Here is a 22028-nt window from a genome sequence, read left to right on the forward strand (position 1 = left end):
CAGGCCGCTCCATGGAAGGAGTGGGGCAACATCCTTGGCTTTGTCCTTACCACTGAACCCTTCCCTGCAGGTACAGATGTAGCCACTGGTCATGTCCTTGCAGGTGCCACCGTTCATGCAGGGATTGGATTCGCACTCATCGTTGTTAATGTCACAGTTGGGCCCGCTCCAGCCTGGGTCACAGTCACACCTGTAGCTTTGGGGGGAAATTTAGAGCATAAGGCGCGTGATCCGGGCTGATCTTGTCCCACCATCCACCTCCTGTTGCAAAGTCAAGCCCCTAATCCTGCTTTTAGAGAGCAACATCCTTCGGGACTAGCACAGAGCATGGAACAGCACCAGCACYGGGGTTGGATGCTTGTCCCGCGTGTAAGCCATGGCAAACCCAACTTTCCAGAGCTCCCACGGATGCCATTCCCTGCAGACAGGGCAGCACGCCTGCCCTCCCGCCTACCCGTTGAGGCCGTCATGGCATCGCCCATGGATGCAGGGGTTGCTGTTGCACTCGTTCACTTCCGACAGGCACTTGGGGTCGTGGAAGCCCTCGGGACAGAGGCAGGTGAAGCCGTTGATGCCATCCTTGCAGGTGCCGCCGTTGTGGCAGGGGTTGCTGGCGCACTCGTCGATGTTCACGTTGCACATCCGCCCTGCGGGAAGGGGCCAACGGGGAAACATGGGAATGTGGCCGCCCATGGGACACGGACAGGACAAACCCTGCTTGGGATGGCCTCCCGTGGGGACAGGTGCCAGCCCCCGGCGTGAGGCACCTCGGCGCTGCCGCGCGCTCCCCTCGCACCCTGTGCAAGGCGAGCAGGACCCGGTCCGCTGGGTGCTGGGCCCGTAACCCAACCTGCCGCGGGCCACAAAGGCGCCCTTGTCCACACCTCCGAAAGGGGCTGCCACCAGCCGCCACCATCAAACAAACCAGTCGGACGAGGCGGCAACCCGATACCCATGGGAGTGGACGCGCCGGAGTCGGGTTAGCGCCACCCGAAGCCCTTTGATTTTAATTCTTTTTTTTCTTTCCTAGCAAGGCGGGGCTGAAATCACTCAGAGCAAGCAAGAGGTGCAGGATAGGGAGCAGAAATGACTCCAGGGACTTGGATCCCAACAAGGGAAGACCAGTCAGGATGTCCATCAGCCCCTCCAGGACGCCCCATTTTGCACGTATGCCCCAGGAGAGGCGGGAAAACCTCTTGCAGTGGGAACAAAAGTCCTGCCAGCGCTGCCACCGCGCTGGGGGCGGATGAAAGCCGGGATGAACCCCGTGGGCGAGGAGGGCGGCGGGCGCTCACCTGCGTAGCCCGGCTCGCAGGTGCACTCGTAGCCGTTGATCCTGTCGATGCACTTGCCGTAGTCACAGGGGTTGCTGGCGCAGTCGTCCAGGTTGATCTCGCAGTTGGGCCCTGCGGGAGGAAGAGGAGGGCGGGAGGCAGCGCTTAGCTGGGTGCTCACCAGCCCCGGGCCCTGCTGACGAGGCAGAAGGTGCCGGCGCTGCCTCGGCCGCCACAACAAAGCGCATCCCGGCTGCCCAGAACCGGGAGAACCGGCGCCGCTGCCCGGAGAGGAGCCTCACCGGTGGTGCCCTTGAGGCAGAGGCAGTGGTAGGCRTTGTTCCTGTCCTGGCAGGTGCCGCCGTTGCGGCACGGCTGGCTCTGGCACTCGTTGATGTTGACGTCGCAGCGGTGGCCCGTGTAGCCCGGCTGGCAGAGGCAGGTGAAGGCGGCCACGCCGTCCTTGCACGTGCCGTAGTGGCAGGGGTCGGGGTCGCACTCGTCCACGTCCACCTCGCAGTGGGCGCCCGAGAAGCCTGGTGGGCGACGAGGACGGCGTCAGCGACCACGGCCCCCCGACCCATGTCATAGACTCATTATGGTTGGAAAAGACCTTTGAGATGGTTGAGTCCAACCRTGAGCCCCTCAACACCATCCTGCTAAACCATGTCCCTAAGGGCCTCATCYACACGGTTCTTGAACGCTGCCGGKGACRGGGACTCCWCCACYTTCCTGGGCAGCCTGTTCAACACTTGGCTACTCTTTCCATATAGAAATTTTTCTTAATATCTAACCTGAACCTCCCCTGGTGCAACGTGAGGCCATTCCCACTTGTCCTATCCGGAGTTATTCCGGAGAAGAGACCGACCGTTGCCTATCCCCATCCCCATCCCCATCCCCATCCCCATCCCCATCCCCATCCCCATCGCAGCCTTTGTCCCACAGAGCACAATACCATGGAGGGGGGGGGCAGAGCCGGGCACCCCCCGAGCAGCCCCCCCGGCTCCTTCCCTCCCTCCTTGGCCATTGGGGCCGGGGGCGGAGGGGCGAGGACAAAGTGGGGCTTTGAGGCGGCCCCGCCGGGCCCACATAGCCGCTTTTCATCGGGGGCTTGGCATGAGGCGAGACACTAATTAGGGGCCATTCAGCTGGAAGGGCTCTGGCGGGAGCCGCGCCACAAAAGAGCCACTGTTCGCCGGGGGCCGCCGCGCCTCGGGTTTCGCCCCCGAGCCCCTCCTCGGGGCTCCTCTTTTTTCTTTTTTTTTTCTTTTTTTTYYTTTTTTTTTWATGAAATTTATATGGGATTCGGTGGCGGCGCTGCGGGCCTCACCTTCGGCRCACTCGCAGCTGTAGGTGTTGGGCCCGTCGAGGCACTTGGCGCCGTTCTTGCAGGGCGTGCTGGCGCACTCGTCCACGTCGAACTGGCACAGGTGCCCGTTGAAGCCTGCGCGAGAGGCCACCGTCACCCCCCGCTATCCATTTTCCCCCTTTCCTCCCCCCAAGACCAAGTGCAACCCCCGCTTTTCCTCCCCATGCCCCTCAAAAAGCACAATAAGAAAGTGCAAATCCCGCTAATGGATTCCGCGGCGGGTCCCTCCGGAGCGGCCGCGCGGCTCCCGCCGGCCCCGACGTTTTCCCAGGCGGGCGCCGGGTTTCCATAGGGACGGCGCTGCGGGGCCCTGAATGAGGGGCTGTGACCCGGCGCCAACAACGTCTTATTTACATCTCTAGAGGAGCGGAGCCTCCCAACTTCAAAACCCGCCTTTCACGGATTAACCGTCTCCCCCGCTCCGTCCTGTCCCCATGCCTGCCCCGTCCTCCGCTCCTCCCCGTGACTTTGACACCTCATTCAAAGCCGCTGGCGAGGCCCCCCCTCCTCGCCCGCCTTCCCGAGGAGGCGCCTTTTCAAGTGCAAAGCCGAGGGGGTTTTATTTAATCCTGCTCCATGCTCGCTCCCATGGCCCGGGCCCCGGTGGCGGCATCGCCCGCCGGGCGCGGGATGGCTCTCGGCTTCGCTCCCGCCACGGATGGGACCATTGCGGGCAATGTGGCCACGGGTGCCCACGTACCTGTGGGGCACTCGCAGTGGAACTCGTTGATCTTGTCCACGCAGACGCCGTTGTGCAGGCAGGGGCTGCTGGCGCACTCGTCCGTGTTGATCTCGCAGTAGATGCCCTCGTAGCCTGCGGGCGAGAGGCCGTCAGCGGTGCCCGCACGCTGCGCACGTGCTCACAGCCTTGGTCTCCTCCCTGCCCTGGTCTTTGCCAGCCCGCCGCAGTTTGCAAACGGCAGAGCGCAAAAAGAGCCYGGCGCTGGCGCCCCACGCGCCGCTCCCCATCTCTCCATCACGACGGGAGACCGCAGGCTCTGTCCCCAACAGAGAGCTCTTTCTTTTCCCTTTTATCCCTAAGCAAACAAGCCTCTCATGGCTACTAGCCCAAATCAATCCCGAGCTGAGGCTGGCGGATGACGGGAGCCTTCCCTGGGCGCCTCATCCCCGCGCTCCAAGGCCACGGAGCCCCGGTGCTCACCGGGCATGCAGATGCACTGGAACTCCCCGATTTGGTCCAGGCAGGTGGCATCGTTCTGGCAGGGGTTGGAGAGGCACTCGTTGACATCTATCTCGCAGCGGGGCCCCGAGTAGCCCTGCAGGCACTGGCACTGGAAGGACCCTTGGGTGTTGATGCATTTCCCCGCGTGCTCGCAAGGGTTGGCACCTGGAAAAACGGCAGGGAAAACAGCAAGCTGGAGAGCAGCTCGGGGGCGGCGCACGAGGCCCCCGCCGCCTGCTCCCGGCGCTCACCCAGCGAGCACTCGTCCACGTCCTGGTTGCAGGCGGGCCCCATGTAGCCCGAAGGGCAGGTGCAGATGGCCTTGCCGTTGACGGGGTTGGTGTCGCAGTTGGAGCCCTCGTTGCAGGGGTTGCTGATGCAGGCGTCGTCAAGGTGGCACAGGAGACCTGGGGGGCAGCAGATGCGCTCGGGTCAGCGCTGCCAGCCACGATGCAGCAGCGAGAGCTCCGCTGTCCCCTCCTCCAGAAGCCCATGGCCAAGGAGAAGAGCCCGTGGCCTTCCCAATGCAGCCCCTTCCCGGGGCTGCGGGGACGGGGGTCTCACCCGTGCGGCCGTGGGGGCACTCGCAGTAGAAGGAGGCCACCCGGTCGTGGCAGGTGGCCCCCTGGAAGCAGGCGGCCATGGCGCAGTCGTCGATGTTCTCGCTGCAGTCCTCGCCCGTCCAGCCGTTGACGCAGACGCAGTTGTAGCCGCCGTGGTTGTTGTGGCAGGTGCCCCCATTCTGGCAGGCGTTGGGCATGAGCTGACACTCATCCACATCCTCCGTGCAGTACTGGCCTGCGAGGAGACAGCAGCTCAGCACGGACACGGCGCCCGCGCTCCCAACTACACTATCTGAAGGTCAACAGAGGCTCCGTGCACCCAACGCGAGCGGTTCTGCACTCGGGGAAGCGGCACTGCTTTATCCTYGGAGCAGGACCCAGCTCGGTCCTGCTACACCCTGCAGCAGGGTCCTTACCTGTCCACTCAGGTGGGCACTGGCAGTTGTAGGTGTTGACGCCGTCCACGCAGGTGCCCCCGTTYTTGCAGTTGTTGCCCGGGCAGTCRTCGATGTTCTCCTCGCAGTTCTGACCCGTGAAACCTGAGCGGAGGAAAGAGCCGGATCTGTCGTCTGGGGTGCGGGCACCTCACCCTGATTCCCACGGCCACCAAGACCCAAAGTCCACATCCCAAATGGGGGCTCCCCAAAGTCGCGCATGGAGCCCTTGGCTGCGGTGGTCACAAACGTGCACCGGCCTGCAGCTCGTTAACAATTAACGCACATGGAGGCAGCCCGGCTGGCTCCCTGCGCCCGYGGCTTCCAAGGCGGCCCCATTCCCTCCGGAGCGCCGGGCAGCTCCAGCCAGGCTCCTGTCCCTCYGCAGCTCCCCCGGCAGCATCCTGGCTCCGACAGGGCTTGTCCACAGCGGATCCGCATGCGAGTCCGGCCCYGCCGGCTCCGCGGCCAGCCGGGATGCACCGGGACTGCTCCCACCGGCGCTGGCGGCACYGGGCCCTGAATCGCCACGTTTTAATTTCATGTTTAAAGAGCCTAATGACTAGTTTTTGCCCTGGAGGAGAATCTTCCGCTTTGAAGCCTGTCCCAGCATGAGTGATGGGTCCCAGCCCTCTTGTCCACGCTGCCCATCTCTATTTTATCGCCTCCATGTGTGAGCGCAGCACGCAGGGAAGCCGAGCGGCCCCGAGCTGTGGCCAGGGCGCCCGCGCTCTTATCGGGATATCTGTCAGGCAAGTCCTGCCCCCAGCAGCGCCTGTTAACATCTTGAACTGTCACTTGTCCTTGCTGCAGGCTGAGGGCTCTATTTACTGTAAACACTGCCCGGGTGCAGCCGGGCAGGGCTGCCAGCGGGACGGACACRCGGCCGAGCCCAGCCCGCCTCTCCGGATGGGGCCTTTCCATGGGAACGCTTTGGCTGGGATGGACCGTGCACCCTGGCATGGAGCGTGCTGGTGCAACGGAGCTTCTGCAGCTCCGGGGAGCAGCCGGGTGCCCCCTCGCCCCAAGGCAGAGGTGCCGAGCGCCCCGACCGCGCCGGCRCTCCGAGCTGTTCAAAGGCCTCCTGAGAATCACGCCCGGGCTGTTTACCCCAGCAGAAAGAGCTCAACGTGCTCGGCTCTGTTTTACGGGCAGAGGGATCAAGGTGCACGGGYGCCTGCACCAGTGCCAGGCCGCACGGGAGGAGCAGGGAGCCTGGCACCAGACCCAAGGCCCGGCTCCCCGCGGCGGGCYTTGTCCCTGTCTCTCTCTTTAGGGCCCTGCTTCCCTCTTGCTAGCGTCAGCCCTACCGTATAAGCAGCAATAACAGTTATTTATGACTGCTGGTAGGACTCCAAAGCAGATAACGTTGAGTTGCGCCTCGTTTTTAAGCAGCCCGGCCGAGACCGAACAGCAATAACCGGCAATGTCTTCGATACCGGGATTAACTCATTCTGAACCATCCGAGTGAGTAATTAGTACTGCAATTACTTTAAACTCAGGGTTGCATTCGGCAGTGATGGCACGATAAAGCAGACGAGATTAGTTTAAGTTTAAGAAACCCGGTACAGTCAGGCTTCTCTGGAAATGAAAAGGGGACATTGTTTTCCGATCCGCCGCGCCACATACCAGGATATCAATCACTCCCTTATCATGTGAAAGGGCCCCCGGTCCCTCATGCCGCTGCCAGAAGCCGATAGAGCCCGTGCAACAAGGCGCATGCCTGCAGGATCCCAATCCCGCGGCCCCTCCGGAGCCTCCCTGCGGAGCTGGGGCATCCAGCGGGATGCAAACCGGCTAATGCAGCGTGCGGATGTGCTGGGAGCTGCTCCCGAAGCCGCAGCCGGGTGTGAAAGCCCCGACCTGCCCCATTCCTGAAGGGCTTCCCCCCGGGGGCTCCTTGCACCGCCCTGCAAGGTGCTTCCCTCCCCAGCCGGTGAGCAACCCCAGCCCGGGCAAGGACGGGAGGTTTTCTGCATCCCGGGTGGGCGTGCGGGTAATAAATCCTGAAGAGCCCCGGGTGGTTTTGGTGGGTATAAAACGCCTGAATTAGAACAAGCCTGAACTTGGTGAAGGGGATGAACTCCCTAAGCCTTGCTGCAGCGCAAGACGACTCTCCCATGGGGCAAGCCTGCCCGCTGCCCTGTGCCCACTGCCCTGTGCCCACTGCCCTSTGCCTGCTGCCCTGGCCCTGCTCAGGGCTACAGGCCACCTCCGGGTCAACCTGCAGCCCTAGGGACACAGGGACGTGGAGTGGGTGCAGGTGCCAACAGGCGGTGGAAGCAGCGCCCAGGCTGTCGCTCCATGCGGAGGTTTCTCAGGCAGCTTAGCGCTGCCGAGGGCATCGTCCCGAGGGGGAGGCCACATGCCTCCTGCGGCGTCTGCCGCACACAGGTTGGGGAGCCTGGTGGGATTCATCCCGCTGCAAACAAAGCCCAGCCGCCAAGGGGGTGCCTGCCCCACAGGTCTGTCTCTCACTCCAGGTCCTCTCCCTCTGTCCCAACCATGCTGCAAACCACAACCCCGGGCACAAGCGAAGGGACCCGCCGGGGGACATTGTCACCATCTCATTTCTCCCGCCYGGCTTCCAGGGATATCCCAGGGATATATTGCCGGGGATACATTCCCTGTATTCCCCCCGTGCACTCCCAGCCGCCGAGCGCCTTCCTGCGCTGCCCTGGCGAGGGTYTCCCCCAACTCGGCTCACACTCAGAAGCCAGCACCAAAATAGCTATTCCTGGATGATTATTCCACTCTGGAAGTGGATTAAGCTAAAGCGGAAAAAGGCACTCTTATTCTGGAATATGAGCATCCGCACAGGGGCCTCTACTGAAACGGCTGTTTTGGACGAGCTATTTTGGTGAATCACCAAGTATAAAGGGCCCCCAGATGACCTCTCTTCTTAAGGGATGGCCGCCCAGCATCTTCCCGAGCGCTCGGGCTGCGGCTCCGGCCGCTCCGCGTTTCTGTCCCTCCCCACGGCAGCAACGCGAGCGAAGATTTGGCACCGCTTGGCACGGGAAAGTCCTGCAGATTTGCTGAACTGTCCGCACCAGGACAGTCCACAGAGAGYGAGAGGGAAACCCACTTCCTAACAAAAATGTCAGCGCGAACAAAACAGCTGGCCCAAAGCCCTGCTGTGTTTCGCACCATCCCGGTGCCCTGAGCGCCCCGCTCGGCACAGCTGTGGCCAAGTGGGCAGCGTTTTGCCCCGGTGCATGCAGAGGGAGCAGGTTTGGAGCAGGCATTTACCTTTCTTGAAATGCTCTTTGAAATGCATATTATAAAACTCCCGGCCACAGCAACTTGCTGAAGACCATGCAGGGCAAGGGAGCTGCAAAAGGGACTCCAGGCTCTGCCCAGCTCCCTGTGGCTGCAACCGAAAGGCCATGGGGAGCCCGTGGCTGCAGAGGCAGCCCCTACCTGGCAGGCACGTGCAGTCGTAGGTGGTGTCGCCGGTCTGGCGGCAGGTGCCCCCGTTCTGGCAGGGCGACGGGTTGCAGGGCACGTAGAGGTGCTCGCAGTTCTGCCCCGTGTAGGCCGGCTTGCAGGAGCACTGGTAGGTGCCCACCTCGTTGGTGCAGGTGCCGCCATTCTTGCAGACGGCGGGTGAGAGGCTGCACTCGTTGACGTCCTGCTTGCAGTTGGCGCCGTGGAAGCCGGCCGTGCAGCGGCACACGTAGTGGGCCTCGAAGGGGACGCACTGCCCGCCGTTGGCGCAGGGGTTGGAGGCGCAYGGGTCGGCCTGCTGGCACGTTTTACCTGCGGGGCGAGGGGGATCGGAGCAAGGAACATAGAGTCATTGTGGTTGGGAGAGACCTTTGAGCTCGTCGAGTCCAACTCGAGCCCCTCCACACCATCCTGCTGAATCGTGTCCCTAGTGCCTCATCTACCCGTTTCTTGAACGCTGCCAGGGACAGTGATTCCATCACTTCCTTGGGCATCACTTCCTTGGGCAACCCGCTCCAAAGCTTGATTGCTCATTCCATGCAGAAATGCTTCCTAATATSTAACCCAAACCTCCCCTGGCACCACTTGAGGCCCTTTCCTCCTGTCCCATCAGCAGGATGAGGATGCCAACTGCAGCTCGGGCATGCAAGGAGGGACACCCCTGCACTAGGGAACCCCCAAACCAGGAGATTTCCAGKTTTTCCAAACCACTCTGGGGCCAAGCGCATTATAGGGCGTTCCATTAATCCCCCCAGCCCAAAAGCTCCCTTCGTGCGTGTCCCGGGGCCGCCCCTCACCTGACCAGCCGGGCGGGCAGCGGCACTTGTACTCGCTGAGCGTGAGCAGGTCGCAGGTGCCGCCGTTGCGGCAGGGGCTGCTGAGGCAGGCGTTCTCGCGGGGCGTCAGGCAGAGCTCGTCGGAGAAGCCCACGCGGCAGGCGCACGCGTAGTCCACGGTGCCGCCGCGCACCACGGCCGTGCACGTGCCCGCGTTGCGGCACGGCGAGCTGGCGCACGGGTTGGGCAGCTGGCACCGCTCGCCCACGTAGGCCCCGCTGCACCTGCGTGAGACACRGGGACGCCGTCAGGGGGGCCTCTGCAAGAGGGGACCCCCTCCCCGGTCCCCGAACCCGCAGGGGGACAGGGACAGGGACMCCCGGGGCAGTGGGTGCCACCCCTTGCAGCCYGCCCGGCCCTGCACGGCTGCTCTGGCCCCCGAAAGTCTCTGTCCCGACGACGGCTCGGGGCGGAGAGGAGAGGAAGATTAAAGAGGAGCCTCTCGCAAAGGCTTCCCCCATCAAGGAGCCTGCTCAGACTTGCAAAACCGCAGCCTCCATCCTGCTGTTCACCACAAACTGCTTTTTGTCCCCCCTCCTCTTGCTGAGGAGGAAGCTGAGGGGACACGATTCACCCTGTGCTGCCGGGGCCGGGAACGGTGCCCCGAGGGTCCCCCATGGCACCTCCACGGAGCCAAATGCTCTGGACCCCCGTGGGCAGCGCACGCGGCCCCGACGCCTGCACCGTCGCGTCGCGTCCCTCCCTGGCGCTTCATCCCCCGCGGGGCCCCGAGAAACGGCCAGCGGCTTGGCCATCTGTCACCAGAAGCCATCAGGGATGAGCCAACGGTCTCGGGAAGCGCCGGGCCAGGTGCTGGGAGCGCCGGTGCCGGGCGGCTCCAGCCCGACGTGGCACCGCGCTGCCCCGCTCCGGACCTGGCTGCATCCCGGGACCGGAGCGGCGGGACGAGCCCAGTCCGAGGGCACCTGCATGTCAAGAGAGGCTGCAGAGGGGGGTCCATGGGCACCTCCCCGGCACAGACCTCCCTGCTCAGTGACTTCTGCTGGGCGCTTTCAGCCAGGGGCGCTGCCCAACAGCTCTGCTCACCTTACCTGGCTTCACAAGAGAGATTTACAGGGCTGGGCTGCACTGCAAGCAGGGGCTGTGCCAGGACGATGGCACCATGTCCCCACACCGAGACGGCACTGTATTCCACACCGGGATGGCACCGTGTCCCACACCGGGACGCCGAGGCCACCGCATGCAATGGACGTGGTGCACAACGGTGCAGCCCTTGCCACACGGTGCAGCCCTCGCCATCCTCTTCCCCAACCCCAATTCTCGCATCCAGCCACTCTCCAAAGCGTCCAGCTGCCCTGGGCCATGCACAAAACGCCTCCCCCGGCTGCAGCACTTTGCTGGCACAGGGCACAAGCAGAGATGCTCTTGGGGACGCGGGGACATGGGCCAGGAGGCCCCACAACTGCCCGTCACCCACGGGGCAAGCAAGGAGCAGCGGCTCTGCTGGCACCTCCAGCCCCAAAAACCCAGCAATCAGCCCCAAAGTGCCACCCCGCAAGCAACAGGCGGCAGCGACGTCCTCGTCTCTCTCCCCCTCTCCCCGTCCGTTTTATTTTTTTTTTTTTAACCCAATTCTGCTTTCATTGTTGGCGCTTGTGTGAGAATTTGTCGGGCTCCGGCGACATTTTGAGTTAATGAGCCGGCATTATCCGGGCCCAATGGGAAAGAAAATGCGGATAATAATAAATCAGGGCATCTGCTGGGCGCACAAAGGGCGGCGGGGAGCAGGTGTGCATGCTAATGAGGGCACGGCAGCTGCTGCGCGCCCGCCGCCACCGTCACCGTCACCGCCGCCGCGCGCGGGCACCCAGAGCCACCGTGTGCAGTCATCTGTTAACCCCGTCCTCCTCCTCCTCCTCCTCGCGCACACACACACGCTTTTTTTCTTAAAACAATCCCTGGCGCGGAGGGAGAGAGGCGGAAGGGAAAAGCGCGGGAAGGCGCCGGCGCCGTCCGAGCGCTCRCGACGTGCTGCGAGCGCGCAGGCTCGTTAGCGGCTTATCGTTAGGGGCTCGCTTGGGGTGCCCAYGCTTGGAGAAACGCCCCCACGTTTCACGGGAACGCGCTGATTTTTGKTTTTTTGAGGGGTTTCTATTCACTCGCTTTAGAAGCTGGCTGGTAAAGGCGGTGACTCCGCCGGGGCCGCGCGACCCGGCTGCGCTCACGGGCCCGATGCTCCTCCCGCACCGAGGGGGCAGTTTCCACGTGTGAACTGGAAAGCGGCAGCAAAGCAACTTTTGGGGAGGGAAAACAAAACAAAAACACAGCACAACCAGAACCAGCCACCCCTACACCCATTGCGAGCAGWGCAGGGCTTGCTCCTGCACAGAGCCCGAGCAAATCTGCTATGGTTAGAGGACCACACTTCTGAATAACGGCATTTTCTTTGCTTTGCTTTTGAAGCAGAAGCCCTTCTTGCCCTGCTGTATCACAAACGGGGCCCAACTGTTTAACAACAGTGCAAACCACACCAGCAACTTCTCGCTTTCCCCAAAGACGCATTTGCCTGCAGGACCCCCCCGCACCTCCAAGCCGAACCCCCAGATCATGCCCTTCACCCCACAGCACCACCAGCACGGCTGGCAGGGGCCGGCAAGGGCGCTCCCGGGAGCCTAAGGCACAGGAGGAATTCCGACAGTGCCAAGCGGCCGCTTCATCCCCGGCAGAGCTGCTGGAGTCCCGCGGCGAGCGGAGCCGCCTGAGCTGCATTTAAAAGCCCAACAACCACAAGCGCTTTGGAGACTCCCGGCTGAGGAGGAGAACCCGGAGCCAGCGCTCGCATGCAAAGCAGGAGATCAAAAACCAGGTAGACACCACGAGCAGCCCGGGAGGGGATTTATTCCTCGGCTCTGCTGGGTTCAGAAAGCCCAGAGTCAGCAATGCCGGGACGGCGGCGCGTTGGGAACGCTGCAAACCTCAGGACAGGTCTGCCYGCTCTGCCAGGGCACACCCGGAGCGCTGCCTGTGCACGAACACCCGGCCAGGGGTGTTGCTCACAACCGAGCGGCCTTGGAGGGCTCATCCTCGTCCTCCTGGCGCAAGGTCTCCTGCATGGCCCATGGCTCCGATGCCAGAGCAAGCTGTGGTTTTTCCTTTGCCATTTCCCAAGCAAGGGCTTTGCAGACTAAACGCAGGGCAGCTTATGGGAATTAACATAAAAGACATTAAAGCTGCACTTTAATTATAGACATATACTATTAGTGTGTGCATACATACATACATATAGGCAGGGCAGGTGCTTTAGGATGAAGACGTGCCAGAAAGGCCACCGTGGCCCTGAGAAACCAGCCTCCACACAGCGAAGGGAGCTGAGCTCCTGGCATCGCCCAGGTCCAAAGGATCCTTCCTGAAATCCCTGCTCACAGCGGCGTCCGGCTCCCGAATCCACCAGGAGCAGCTACAAGCTGGCGGGGCGCTCACCGCCCCGAGCTGCTGCTCGCTCGTTACCCCGGCGGGGCTGGGCCCATCTCTGGGTTTTGGAGGCTCCATGTGGCAGCAGTGTCCGCGGCCGAGCCCGGATTTGCACCGCGGCTCCTGCTCGCCCCGGCGCCGTTTTGTTGGGACAGGTCAGGAGGAGGCCGGCGGCTCCATTCCCATGGCCGCGGGATGCGGCGGGTGCCCGGCCCTGCCCGGGCTCTGCCCCAAATGAGTGCTCAGGGAGCGCGGGGTGCTCCGGATCCATCCACTCCCTCTGCTCCCTCTGCCCCTACTCCCTCTGCTCCAGATCCATCCACTCCCTCTGCTCCCACTCCCACTCCCTGCGCTCTGGCACCCTTGGCGAGGGCCATGCAGCGGGATGCAGGGCCAGGCAGCGCATCCCTGGGGAGCATCGGGGCTCCGACCGCCGAGCCCCGACCAACTCGCCGCACGGCTCCGCCGCTCCGCTTTGCTCTGCCTGCCGCGCATCCCTCGCGAGTGATTCACGCGTACGACCCCGCGGGATTTCAGCAGGGCTCTGGAGCGCTCCGGAGCCGGGAGGAGCCGCAGAGGTGCCCGGGGGGCCCATCCGCACTGCCCGGCGCCGTTTCCCCCGGAGCCGCCGGCAACAGGTTTCTCCGCTCCGGCGCTCGCCCTCCGCAGCAATGCGGCCACTGAAAGCATCCTGGGGCAGATGTTCCGCCGACCTTTCACCCCACGCTAATTCGGGAGTTTGGGCTGTTTTCCCTGCGGAGCGGAGCGGCCATCTGCCGCGGAGCGGGGCCAGACCCGCCCGCGCCGGGCGGCCGCGCGCGCTGACGCCGCCGGCAAAGGGCCCCCCCGCACGGAGCGGAGCCCGTTCTGGGCTCCAAACGGGCAAAAGGAGCCGGAAAAGTGCCGGAAAGGCCCGTGCGAGCCAGTGTGTGGCGAGGCCGCTGGCTCCTGCGGGACGGTGCAAAACGGTCCCCGAGGGGCCAAGCGGGAGCTGCGCTGCTTGGGTTTCTTCCCTGTGAGATTGGAGGAAAGGCGAGATGTCCAAGCAGAGAAGCTCCCTTTGCGCCTTATTTGYGCCTTCCTTTGCAAAAGAAGCTGAGCTTATTTGCACCAGCTCATGCAAACCCAGCCCAAAGTGCTCAGGTTTTCTCCTTCCATTAGACACCCCACCACAGGAGTCACTTTTCCAGTTGTGCCAGTGGCTTTTCTCCCTGGCACAGACAGGGATCCACTTGCCAACGCTCTTCTGTTGCACATGGTGTCCCGGGGAGGCAGGATTTGCATCCTGCTGCCTCCATTCCCGCTCCATTCCCACTCCTCCATCATACCACCACGCAGGACAAGGTGGAGCCCCGCACCCAATGGCACTTCCAAAAGTCCCACCCAGGTGTTACTTCATTAARCGCTCTGGGACACGAGCCTGGGAAGAAGGAAACAATTCCGGAGAGGGAGCTTGGCTGGCAAAGCAGCAGGTTCCTTCGAGTGACATCAGGTTAATAAAGCAAGAGCAGATTCCAGCCTCGTTTAATTAAAAAAAAAAAAAAAAAAAAAAAAGAAGAAGAAAAAAGCAAACTGCAATCCCAGGTCTTTGATGTGTTTTGCTTTTTCTTCTTTTTTTGTTCCAGGTCGTTTTTGACCTAGCCCAAGCCATCTAATTGAGATTTTTAAGACCCAGACTTTCATCTGGGAAGAAACTAAAGGAATTCCCAAAGCAGGATCATGGTCAGGGGTGAGGGAAAAACGTGCTAGAGCCACTGTTCTTCTCGGGGAAAGAAAGGGRAAAAAAATGGCTTTGTTTCTTAAGTAGACATTAGTGCGGACAGCGGTGGAGTCAAAGTTCCCATTGTCATGAAAAACAATATAATCCCATTACTAAGCAAAGTGGCCCGGCTATTCACCAGCASCAGCAACCCACTACCTGGGAAGGAGTCGCTTTTCAATGGGGCTTCATTCACAATAAACATGAAAGATGCCTAAGGAAGAGACCAAGACAAAACTTGCCTCATTCCCACCCTCCACAATGGGAATGATGAAGTTTTCTTTTCCCCCCCCWGTTGAATTTTTTTGTTTTCCATATCCTGCGCCGGCGCAAATCCGCACGGCGCTATTGTTGGCAGGACGGGATCGGCTCCCCCGCCGACGCTGTTCCTGGCCGCTTGGAAGCCAAAGACTCGTTTTTGAGGACGGCTCGGACAGCAGCGGGTCCAGAGCCCCCTCCGGATGGTGACATCCCTGGAAAACAGCCACTAAACCCTTGCAGAAGGCAATGCTCCATTTGGAACAACCTCCCGGAGCGCCGGGGCCCTGGCACGTGCYGCTGTCACCATCTCGCCATGGGAAGCCAAAACTCCTCTTTTCCCCCCAAAACCCCATTTTGGCTCAACACTGAGCTGCCCTACAAGGAGAATYCCACCGGGAACACGCACGACCTCCACGTCCCGCTCTCCTCCTGCTGAAAATGAACCCGAGATGAAGCTCTGAACTGCTACGGAGAGTCGAAACCCCCTMTATTTAGCTGTGGAATTTGGAGCGAGGAGGAGAGCGGGGTTACGGAGCGCAGCCCAAATCCCACCGCAAAGCAGAGCCATTTGCACTGGGGACATCTTGGTGGAGCCAGCGGGCGGACAGGAGGGGACAGCCCGGCAGGGGACGAGCAGACAGGGTAGCTCCAGCTCCCTTGGAGTTGCTTTTCCTCCGAAACAACAAAAATCCCCCCAAAACCAACGAGGAGCAATTGCCGCCTTCAGCGCACGGAGCAGAGGCCGATCCCTCCGTGGGCGCCGGGCTGGAGCAAGGCAACGGCGCGGGGAAGCCGCCGCCTTGGGCACCTTGTGCCGGCAGAAATCCCTGTGTCAACACGCGGCCGGCGCACAAAGGGCGCCGCGGCTCCGGGCGCATTCTTCCGCGGCGCTCCTTGGAAACCCACCTTTCCCAGCGAGCCGGCGGCCCTGTGAACGCGCCGGCTGTCGCYCCGCGCCTTTTGACTTGGGGGACGGTGTCCAACATTTTAATAGGGCCCGGGGCTGCCCCCCCGGCCGCTCCCGGGACGCGGGCTCCTTGCTGGCCGTGGATGCGGATGGGCTCGGCACACGGTGCCCTACCCGCTGCCGATGGCCACGCGCCCCCGCAGGTGCCAAGAGGAGGTTTTAAGGGGGTGGGTTCCTCGCAGTGGCTTTGGGAGGGTCTTTGCTTGGCTTTCTGCACCAGGGTGCTCAGCACCGTGGCCACGGGCTTGCTCTTCCCTCTGCTCTCAATGAATGCGCGCAGCTCTGCTCAGTGGTGATATATTCCGGATAGATTTCCAGGTATCTGGAAGTAAATCACGGCACATTCAGGAACACTCAGCCCTCGTGGTGTTGCGGAGTCGGTGCCCTGCAGGAGACACRTCCTGCAGAGCCACGAACAAGGGTGCCCGGGGCAAGAGGAGGCAAAGCAGGGGCACCAATGCCAAAAAGAGCCTTTGAATCCTCGCAGGAAGAGTCCCTGGTGGGTGCATCCATATGGAATGTGGAGGATTAGCCCCTGGTCCAAAACAGCTCCCACCACCCCAAGGGGTGCCCAAACCTCCAAGCACCTCCAAGCAGTGGCTGGTGAGGCACCTGGCCACCCAATAGTGCCATAAAAAAGCCAGGACAAGGAGGAGGAATCCTCACCATCAGCAGCAAAGCTCAGCTCTGCAAGCCCAGCCCATGCAACCTGTTAAGCCCGGGATGGAWCCTACACAGCCCTGCGAGGCCCAACAAAGCCCAGCCTTGCAAGAAGGGCCCAAGTCCACACGGATCTTCCCCCGGAGCCTGGCAAGGCTCTCCTCTTTGGAGAGCTCTGCTCCCAGCCCACGGCTGCATGGCTCTGCCTGCAGCCTGCCCCATCTATTAAATAAGGGCAACGTTATAGCATCATTAAAACTTAATAAATCCATTTCCCTATAAATACCATTCAATACAGGTTTTTTTTCGGAAGGGAATTAGGGTGAAAACTTGTTAGAGGAAAATGATTTACGCACAAATAAATTTTTGCAACTTGACCAAGCGTGAAAGTTTCCCATTAAAATGCAGCTCAGCTCCCTTTGCTGGAAACGTGCAAGAACCTAAATAACCAAGGCCTAAACATTAACCGTTTAACCGGCTTTTCCAATATTAACTGCAGGTGGCTCTGGGGGAAGGCGAGGACGTGCCGGGGGGATGCCAAAACCGGCAGCGATCACTGCACCAGGGAAATGCAGCCCGGGGCGATGATCCCGAGGGTCTGTTTTGGGGATATTTGGCTAGTTTTTGGACCCCGGTGTGGAGATGGGAGAGGGAAATGCCTAAATATCTTCCTCCTGCGCTGCCATGCATCCCTATGGGAGCGACGCCCATGGGATGGAGCACACTCTGGAAGTTCCAACGCCCGATCCAAAGCGATCCCCTGGACCTGGGGGTTCGTTAGCCGGGGAGAACACTCCGTCCGGATCCAGAGCGCGCCGGCCCGGGCTCCCTGCACCCTGCGGCTACTCCCTAGTTAAACACACTTCTGCCCCGTAAATTGCACATTCCACCCAGGAACGCGGGCTGTTACCCACGGGGACACCTCCAACACGAGCAGAACGAGGGTCACCGCACCTGCGGGCTCGGAAAGAGCGAGTTAATTTGCAAGCAATGTTATTTTAAAACTTGCTAACTGCCTGCTGATGATGTTATCCAGCCCCTTAATTGGCGGGCGGCTTGGTCCTGGGATGACTTATCCGTGTTTCCCTCGTGCAACATGCTGTAAATGGGAACAGCAGCATGTGCAGCATGAGCCGGCACGAACGGACCTACCCGGGGATCTTGCCCGGGTGGAAAAACAGCCCTGTGCAACCAGGGTGGTGTGAGAGGGAAGGGAGCGGAGTGAAATAAAAGGGAATTGCAGGTGCCAAAGCCAGTGCTCTGCTCTGCAGAAGTTCTGCAGCAACTTGGGTGAGGACAACCTGCACAAATAGCTCATGCTCTGCACCCCCGGGAGCTACAGAGCCAGCTCCTCCCTTTTCTGCTCATCTCAGTGCCACRAATACCCCCGAGGGTCCTCCTAAGGTATCTTCTCTTGAGCAGAACCAGTGGTGACCTCCAGCCCAACCGAGCTGTCTGGGAGAGCTCCATCACAGCCATCCAAGCAACGTGGGGGAAGACCAAAAACCTCAGACCAACCAACGCAACCCAAAAGGGAGTTAGCAGAGGTAAGCAGAACCACTTAAGGCAACGGGTAACCATGAAGACACCTTGGATTCTTCCAGAAACAAGCTAAAAATCCCACGGCTGTCCCAGTGGCCCCACCAACCCAAGTTCTCAGCAGAGTTTCTCCTCCACTGGATCCTGCAACAAAGTGACACTTTTGTATTTCCAGTCTCCCCCCTCTTGCCCATTTCCACCTTGTTCTTCCCGAGAATGAGATCAGACATGAAATAACCACCAAGAGCTCTCAACATGGCTGAATCACCCCTCGGCGGGTTCTTTAAGAGCTTCCTCCGCTCGATTGTTCAACACTCCACCCTCTTCCTCTCCAGCACCGAGACTGCATTTTTTCTTTGTTATTATTTCATGGAAATAACGTTGGGTTAAAGCACATGAGAAAGAAAAAAAAAAAATGAGACCAAAAGGAAACTTCCGCCCTTTGCCGTGAGATAACAATGACTGAGCAGTTGAATAACTTGGGGGGCAGAGCGAGCTGCAAAATTCAGATCGCTCCTCCGGCTTCCTGGTTGTCTCCAGAAAGAGCTTTAAGCTGAAATGGTCATTGCCTGTGGCTCTGGTCCCTCCTTCCGTGTCCCGGGCCACCCTTTGCCCACGGCAGCTGGCAGGGAGCAGCAGCTCGCGGCTCCATCCCTGCCACCGCGGCGCGACTCCCGATTCATAAACAGAGGAAGTACTTGAGCAAACTGACTTTTCCCCCTTTTCAGAGTGCGCCCAGTGATTAATTTAACTTATTCCTTTCCTTTGCAGCCCATTTTGCTTCTCTGGGCGAGACGAGGACGCCACAGGCGGAGCCTTCCTGGCTTTACCAGCGAGGCGCTGGTGGAGCGGGGCTCCCAGCTCAGCCCTCCTTCATRCCATCTGCTTCCAACTAGTGGAACAAGGGAGGTCCTGGGAATACAAGTCACGTGGCGCCGCAATCTAAAATCAGCCCTACTCATTTGCAGCGATGCCAGGCAAAAAAATCACAGTTGTCCCAAAGTCTAAGGAGGAGCTATCGCTACCAGCCCAAAGGAGCTTTTGGAAAAAAAAACTCATTCTGTCTGGGAAAAAAAAAAAAGTCTCGGTTAAAAAGAAGCCTTTTTGGGAAAACCACAGCTCCCCAACCTGGGAAACCCAAGCGCCGCGGCCACCAGCCACCATCTGCTGCCCAAGCCACCCGGCCAGGGGACTTTTTAGGGCTCTGACACAAGTGCCATGCGTGGGACAGAGATGCCCCACAGTGTCCCCARGGGTGCCCAGCAATCCCACTATTCCTGCCACGACGGAAAGCTGCTCCAAAGGCTGTTTAATTAGTCRCCTCCATGCGCAAGCCCTCCAGTCGATCAAACGCCCGGTCCCCCATTCAATTAAAGCTCAATGTGCCCCGGCCTGCCTGGCAAGGGGACAAGCAAGATAAGGGGCCCGCCGGGCTGCAAACTATCACTGTAAAATAATAAAGRCAGAGAAAGCTCCTCGCTTCACCCTGGTGGTTTCCTTTCCACAACAGGGCCGATAACTCCCAAACTGAGTTATCAGCGCGAGCTCTGAGTAACCCGACCAGCTCTCCCCTGCACGAACGCCAGGACACTCGTCCACCGGAGCAGCTTCTCCTTCCTACACTATTTATTTCACTCCGCTTTCTAATTGGATTTGTGGGGAAGCACAATGGAGCTTTATGGCCAAACTTTGTTAAGTGCCAGGCCGAAGGGAGATGTGGCCCGCAGCCAAAATGGTGCATTTCACGCAGGCGCCAAAGGGCAGTGCCAGCTTTTCTGTGTCTGGTATCTGTGTTCTTGGCTCTGCTTTGTTTAAGACGCTTGGAAGCAAAACTCCTCGTACAGAGATATTCAAACAAGTGAAAAAAAAAAGGAAAAAAAGGCACAGGATTTTGCTCGCTGCTATCAGATACCTCGAGGAGCTGCATCTCAGCTAGCCCGTCAGTACCTCTCGTATCTGCCTCGGTTGCTCGTTACACACGCGCCGTATGGGACGGCTGCTTCAGCAGAATGTGAACACGCACCTTAGCTTCCTGCAAATGACTCACACCTACTTGCAAAGCCATCGCGCTGCCTGCAGCTGCAGGAGTCACTTATTTACAGCTACCAATGAAGTTCTTTAAAGTTAACTTTTTTTTTTTTTTTTTAAAAAAAAAGCAACCCACAAGCCTACTTGAGGAGTGTTGCCTCTGCACAGAGCTCTCACACATCAGGTCTAATTAGATTCCATCACCATCTGCACATGAAATGTAAATCAGGAGTTGCAGAGACTTAAGGAAGAAAAGGAAAGAATGACCACAAGGAGAAGGAGGGGTGCAAGGTTGGGGAGGGGGATGGAGGGTTGGGCATTCTGGGAAGCCATACATGATTAGTCACACAGCATTAATCTGCCTCCCCTAACAATAGCTGCCGAATTTCGACCGAATCCCAGCTGTCGCTCTCTGAATGAAAGAAAACAAGATTTAGAGCGTCAAGCGTTGGTAAGGGCTTCTGTGCAAAAAAAAAAAGTGGCGTGCATTCATTAGGAGCTCACAAAGGGACCCAGCCTTTGTCCATTAAATTGCTCATGTGCCTGATTGATTTGCTGATTTATTTTCACCAAAGGGTTGGGGGGCTCAGCTTGGAGGACGGGGGGGTGGGAGGTGCCCGGGCGAGTAACGGCGCCCGGGCAGATTTGCAAAAAGCAACACACATTGTCAAGGAAAACGGCCATTCAACAGGTTGGGATTGGAAATGCCTTCAGGTTTCTGCACAGAGAAGAACTTCCTATTGGGAAATCTGGGGTGGGTGGGAACATCTCCCTGCCTGCTCTCGGCTTAGGGCACGTTTTGCAGGCRGAGGGGAAATCTGGCCGGAAAACAGAGCCTTGCCCATTCAGATTTCTTTTATGGAATAGTTTTAAAAAGGGAGCTGGAGTCGTATTCATTTCTCTGGGTTATTGTTCCCTGGGAGCCTGGAGTGAATCGGCCATCGCTGCGGTGGGTCGGTTGGTCCTTCAAAGAGTCCCAACATTTCACATTTTACATCCGTTTCCCCCCCAGTCCGCTCGCAGAAGGCGCCTGCACGGGTGCCAGGTCCCGGCGCTGGATGCCCCGCTTGGCACCAGCTCCAACCTTTACCAGAACGGACCCCTCAGACGTGCCTGGAGATGTCCCCAAAGCCGTGCTGCTAATTGCCGGCTGCGAAGCACCCACAAGCGAACCCCAAAAGTGGGATTCAGCCCACCCTCCCGCTTGCCCTGTGAGTTGCTACCTCGCTCCTGCTCCGTGATGCTCCTGCTCCATGATGCAGGGCAGCCCGCAGAGCTAACGCCAGCCAAACATGGCCCTTTGCCCATGTTTTTTCCACCCAGCGAGGAACAAAGCCCGATCCTGCCCAACTCGCGGCGACTCCTACACTAGCAGGTTCTTCTTGCCGCTCAAGGAAAGAGCACGCATCTCGCCCCATTAAATCCAGAGGCTTCAAAGCAAAGTCAACACGCACAGCAATACTTGGGGCTCGGGAGATGGAAATCCGCCGGCTCTTCCATACTTACTGGCACACCTCGGTCCCGTTGGGGAAGGTTTCGCACTTGCCGCCGTTGAGGCAGGACTCGGCAAGCTGCGTGCAGCGCAGACCTGCGGAGAGGAGCACAGCGTTAGCCCCGCAGCGGGACGGCCCCGGGGACCCGCGGGGCCACCACCGAGGCTGGGGGTCCCCGTGGTGGGCCCCACGGCTGCTCTCTAGACGGAGGAGCCCAGCAGACCCATGGCCCAGCGAGGAGCCGATTGCCTAAAAATAACCTGGGTGCTGGGTGGCAGACGAGTCCCTGCCTCCTTAGCACCCTGCCCAGAGCCCGAGGGCAGGATGGATGGTGGAAACCACTGGGTCAGGCCCTCGAGTGACAAATGCCACYGGGGAGACACCACCCGCCCCAGGGCTCGTGAGTTATCCTTGACTCGTGAGTTATCATTGACTCGCTACTGAAATGAGTCGCTCCTCACAACTCGCAGCGAGTGAAAGGTTTCGCTGTCTGGCCCTCGGAGCCAAATTCTGCTCAGTTTCCACAGCAACTCGCTCAAAGTAACAGAATCGCTTCCGATTTCTAGCAGGGCTCGCTGCCCCCTTCTCCTTCCCCGCCGGCGGGTCGCGGTGATGCTCGGGTGACACCGCTGTGCGCCGGGGCCACCGCAGRCCCCAGCGCTTCCAGCTCCAGCAGCCAAGACCCAACCGCTTTCCCAAAGGGTCGGGGTCCCCCCGGGGGTCTCTCCTGGTGCCTGCGGGGCGGGGGGGCTGCTCCGGCCCCACCGTTTTCCCGAACGG

At 60.1% G+C, this 22028-nt stretch overlaps 1 protein-coding gene across 1 annotated transcript in view; it reads right to left on the bottom strand.

The window, feature by feature from the left end:
* The window catches only part of NOTCH1 (notch 1), a 37251-nt gene that overhangs the window by 14447 nt on the left and 776 nt on the right, over positions 1-22028 (bottom strand). Inside the window, exons 2-14 of the mRNA XM_026049283.1 lie at positions 21262-21343; positions 9071-9333; positions 8247-8585; positions 4806-4928; positions 4391-4624; positions 4078-4233; positions 3806-3991; positions 3344-3457; positions 2605-2718; positions 1577-1810; positions 1296-1406; positions 455-647; positions 51-196 (exon numbers count right to left, since the gene is read on the bottom strand). Of these exons, the coding sequence (XP_025905068.1) occupies positions 51-196; positions 455-647; positions 1296-1406; positions 1577-1810; positions 2605-2718; positions 3344-3457; positions 3806-3991; positions 4078-4233; positions 4391-4624; positions 4806-4928; positions 8247-8585; positions 9071-9333; positions 21262-21343 (2295 nt within the window). The remainder of the gene's footprint in view (positions 1-50; positions 197-454; positions 648-1295; positions 1407-1576; positions 1811-2604; positions 2719-3343; positions 3458-3805; positions 3992-4077; positions 4234-4390; positions 4625-4805; positions 4929-8246; positions 8586-9070; positions 9334-21261; positions 21344-22028) is intronic.

The sequence above is a fragment of the Nothoprocta perdicaria genome, unplaced genomic scaffold, assembly GCF_003342845.1.
Source record: "Nothoprocta perdicaria isolate Ctin4 unplaced genomic scaffold, notPer1 scaffold_6, whole genome shotgun sequence".
Taxonomy (NCBI): domain Eukaryota; kingdom Metazoa; phylum Chordata; class Aves; order Tinamiformes; family Tinamidae; genus Nothoprocta; species Nothoprocta perdicaria.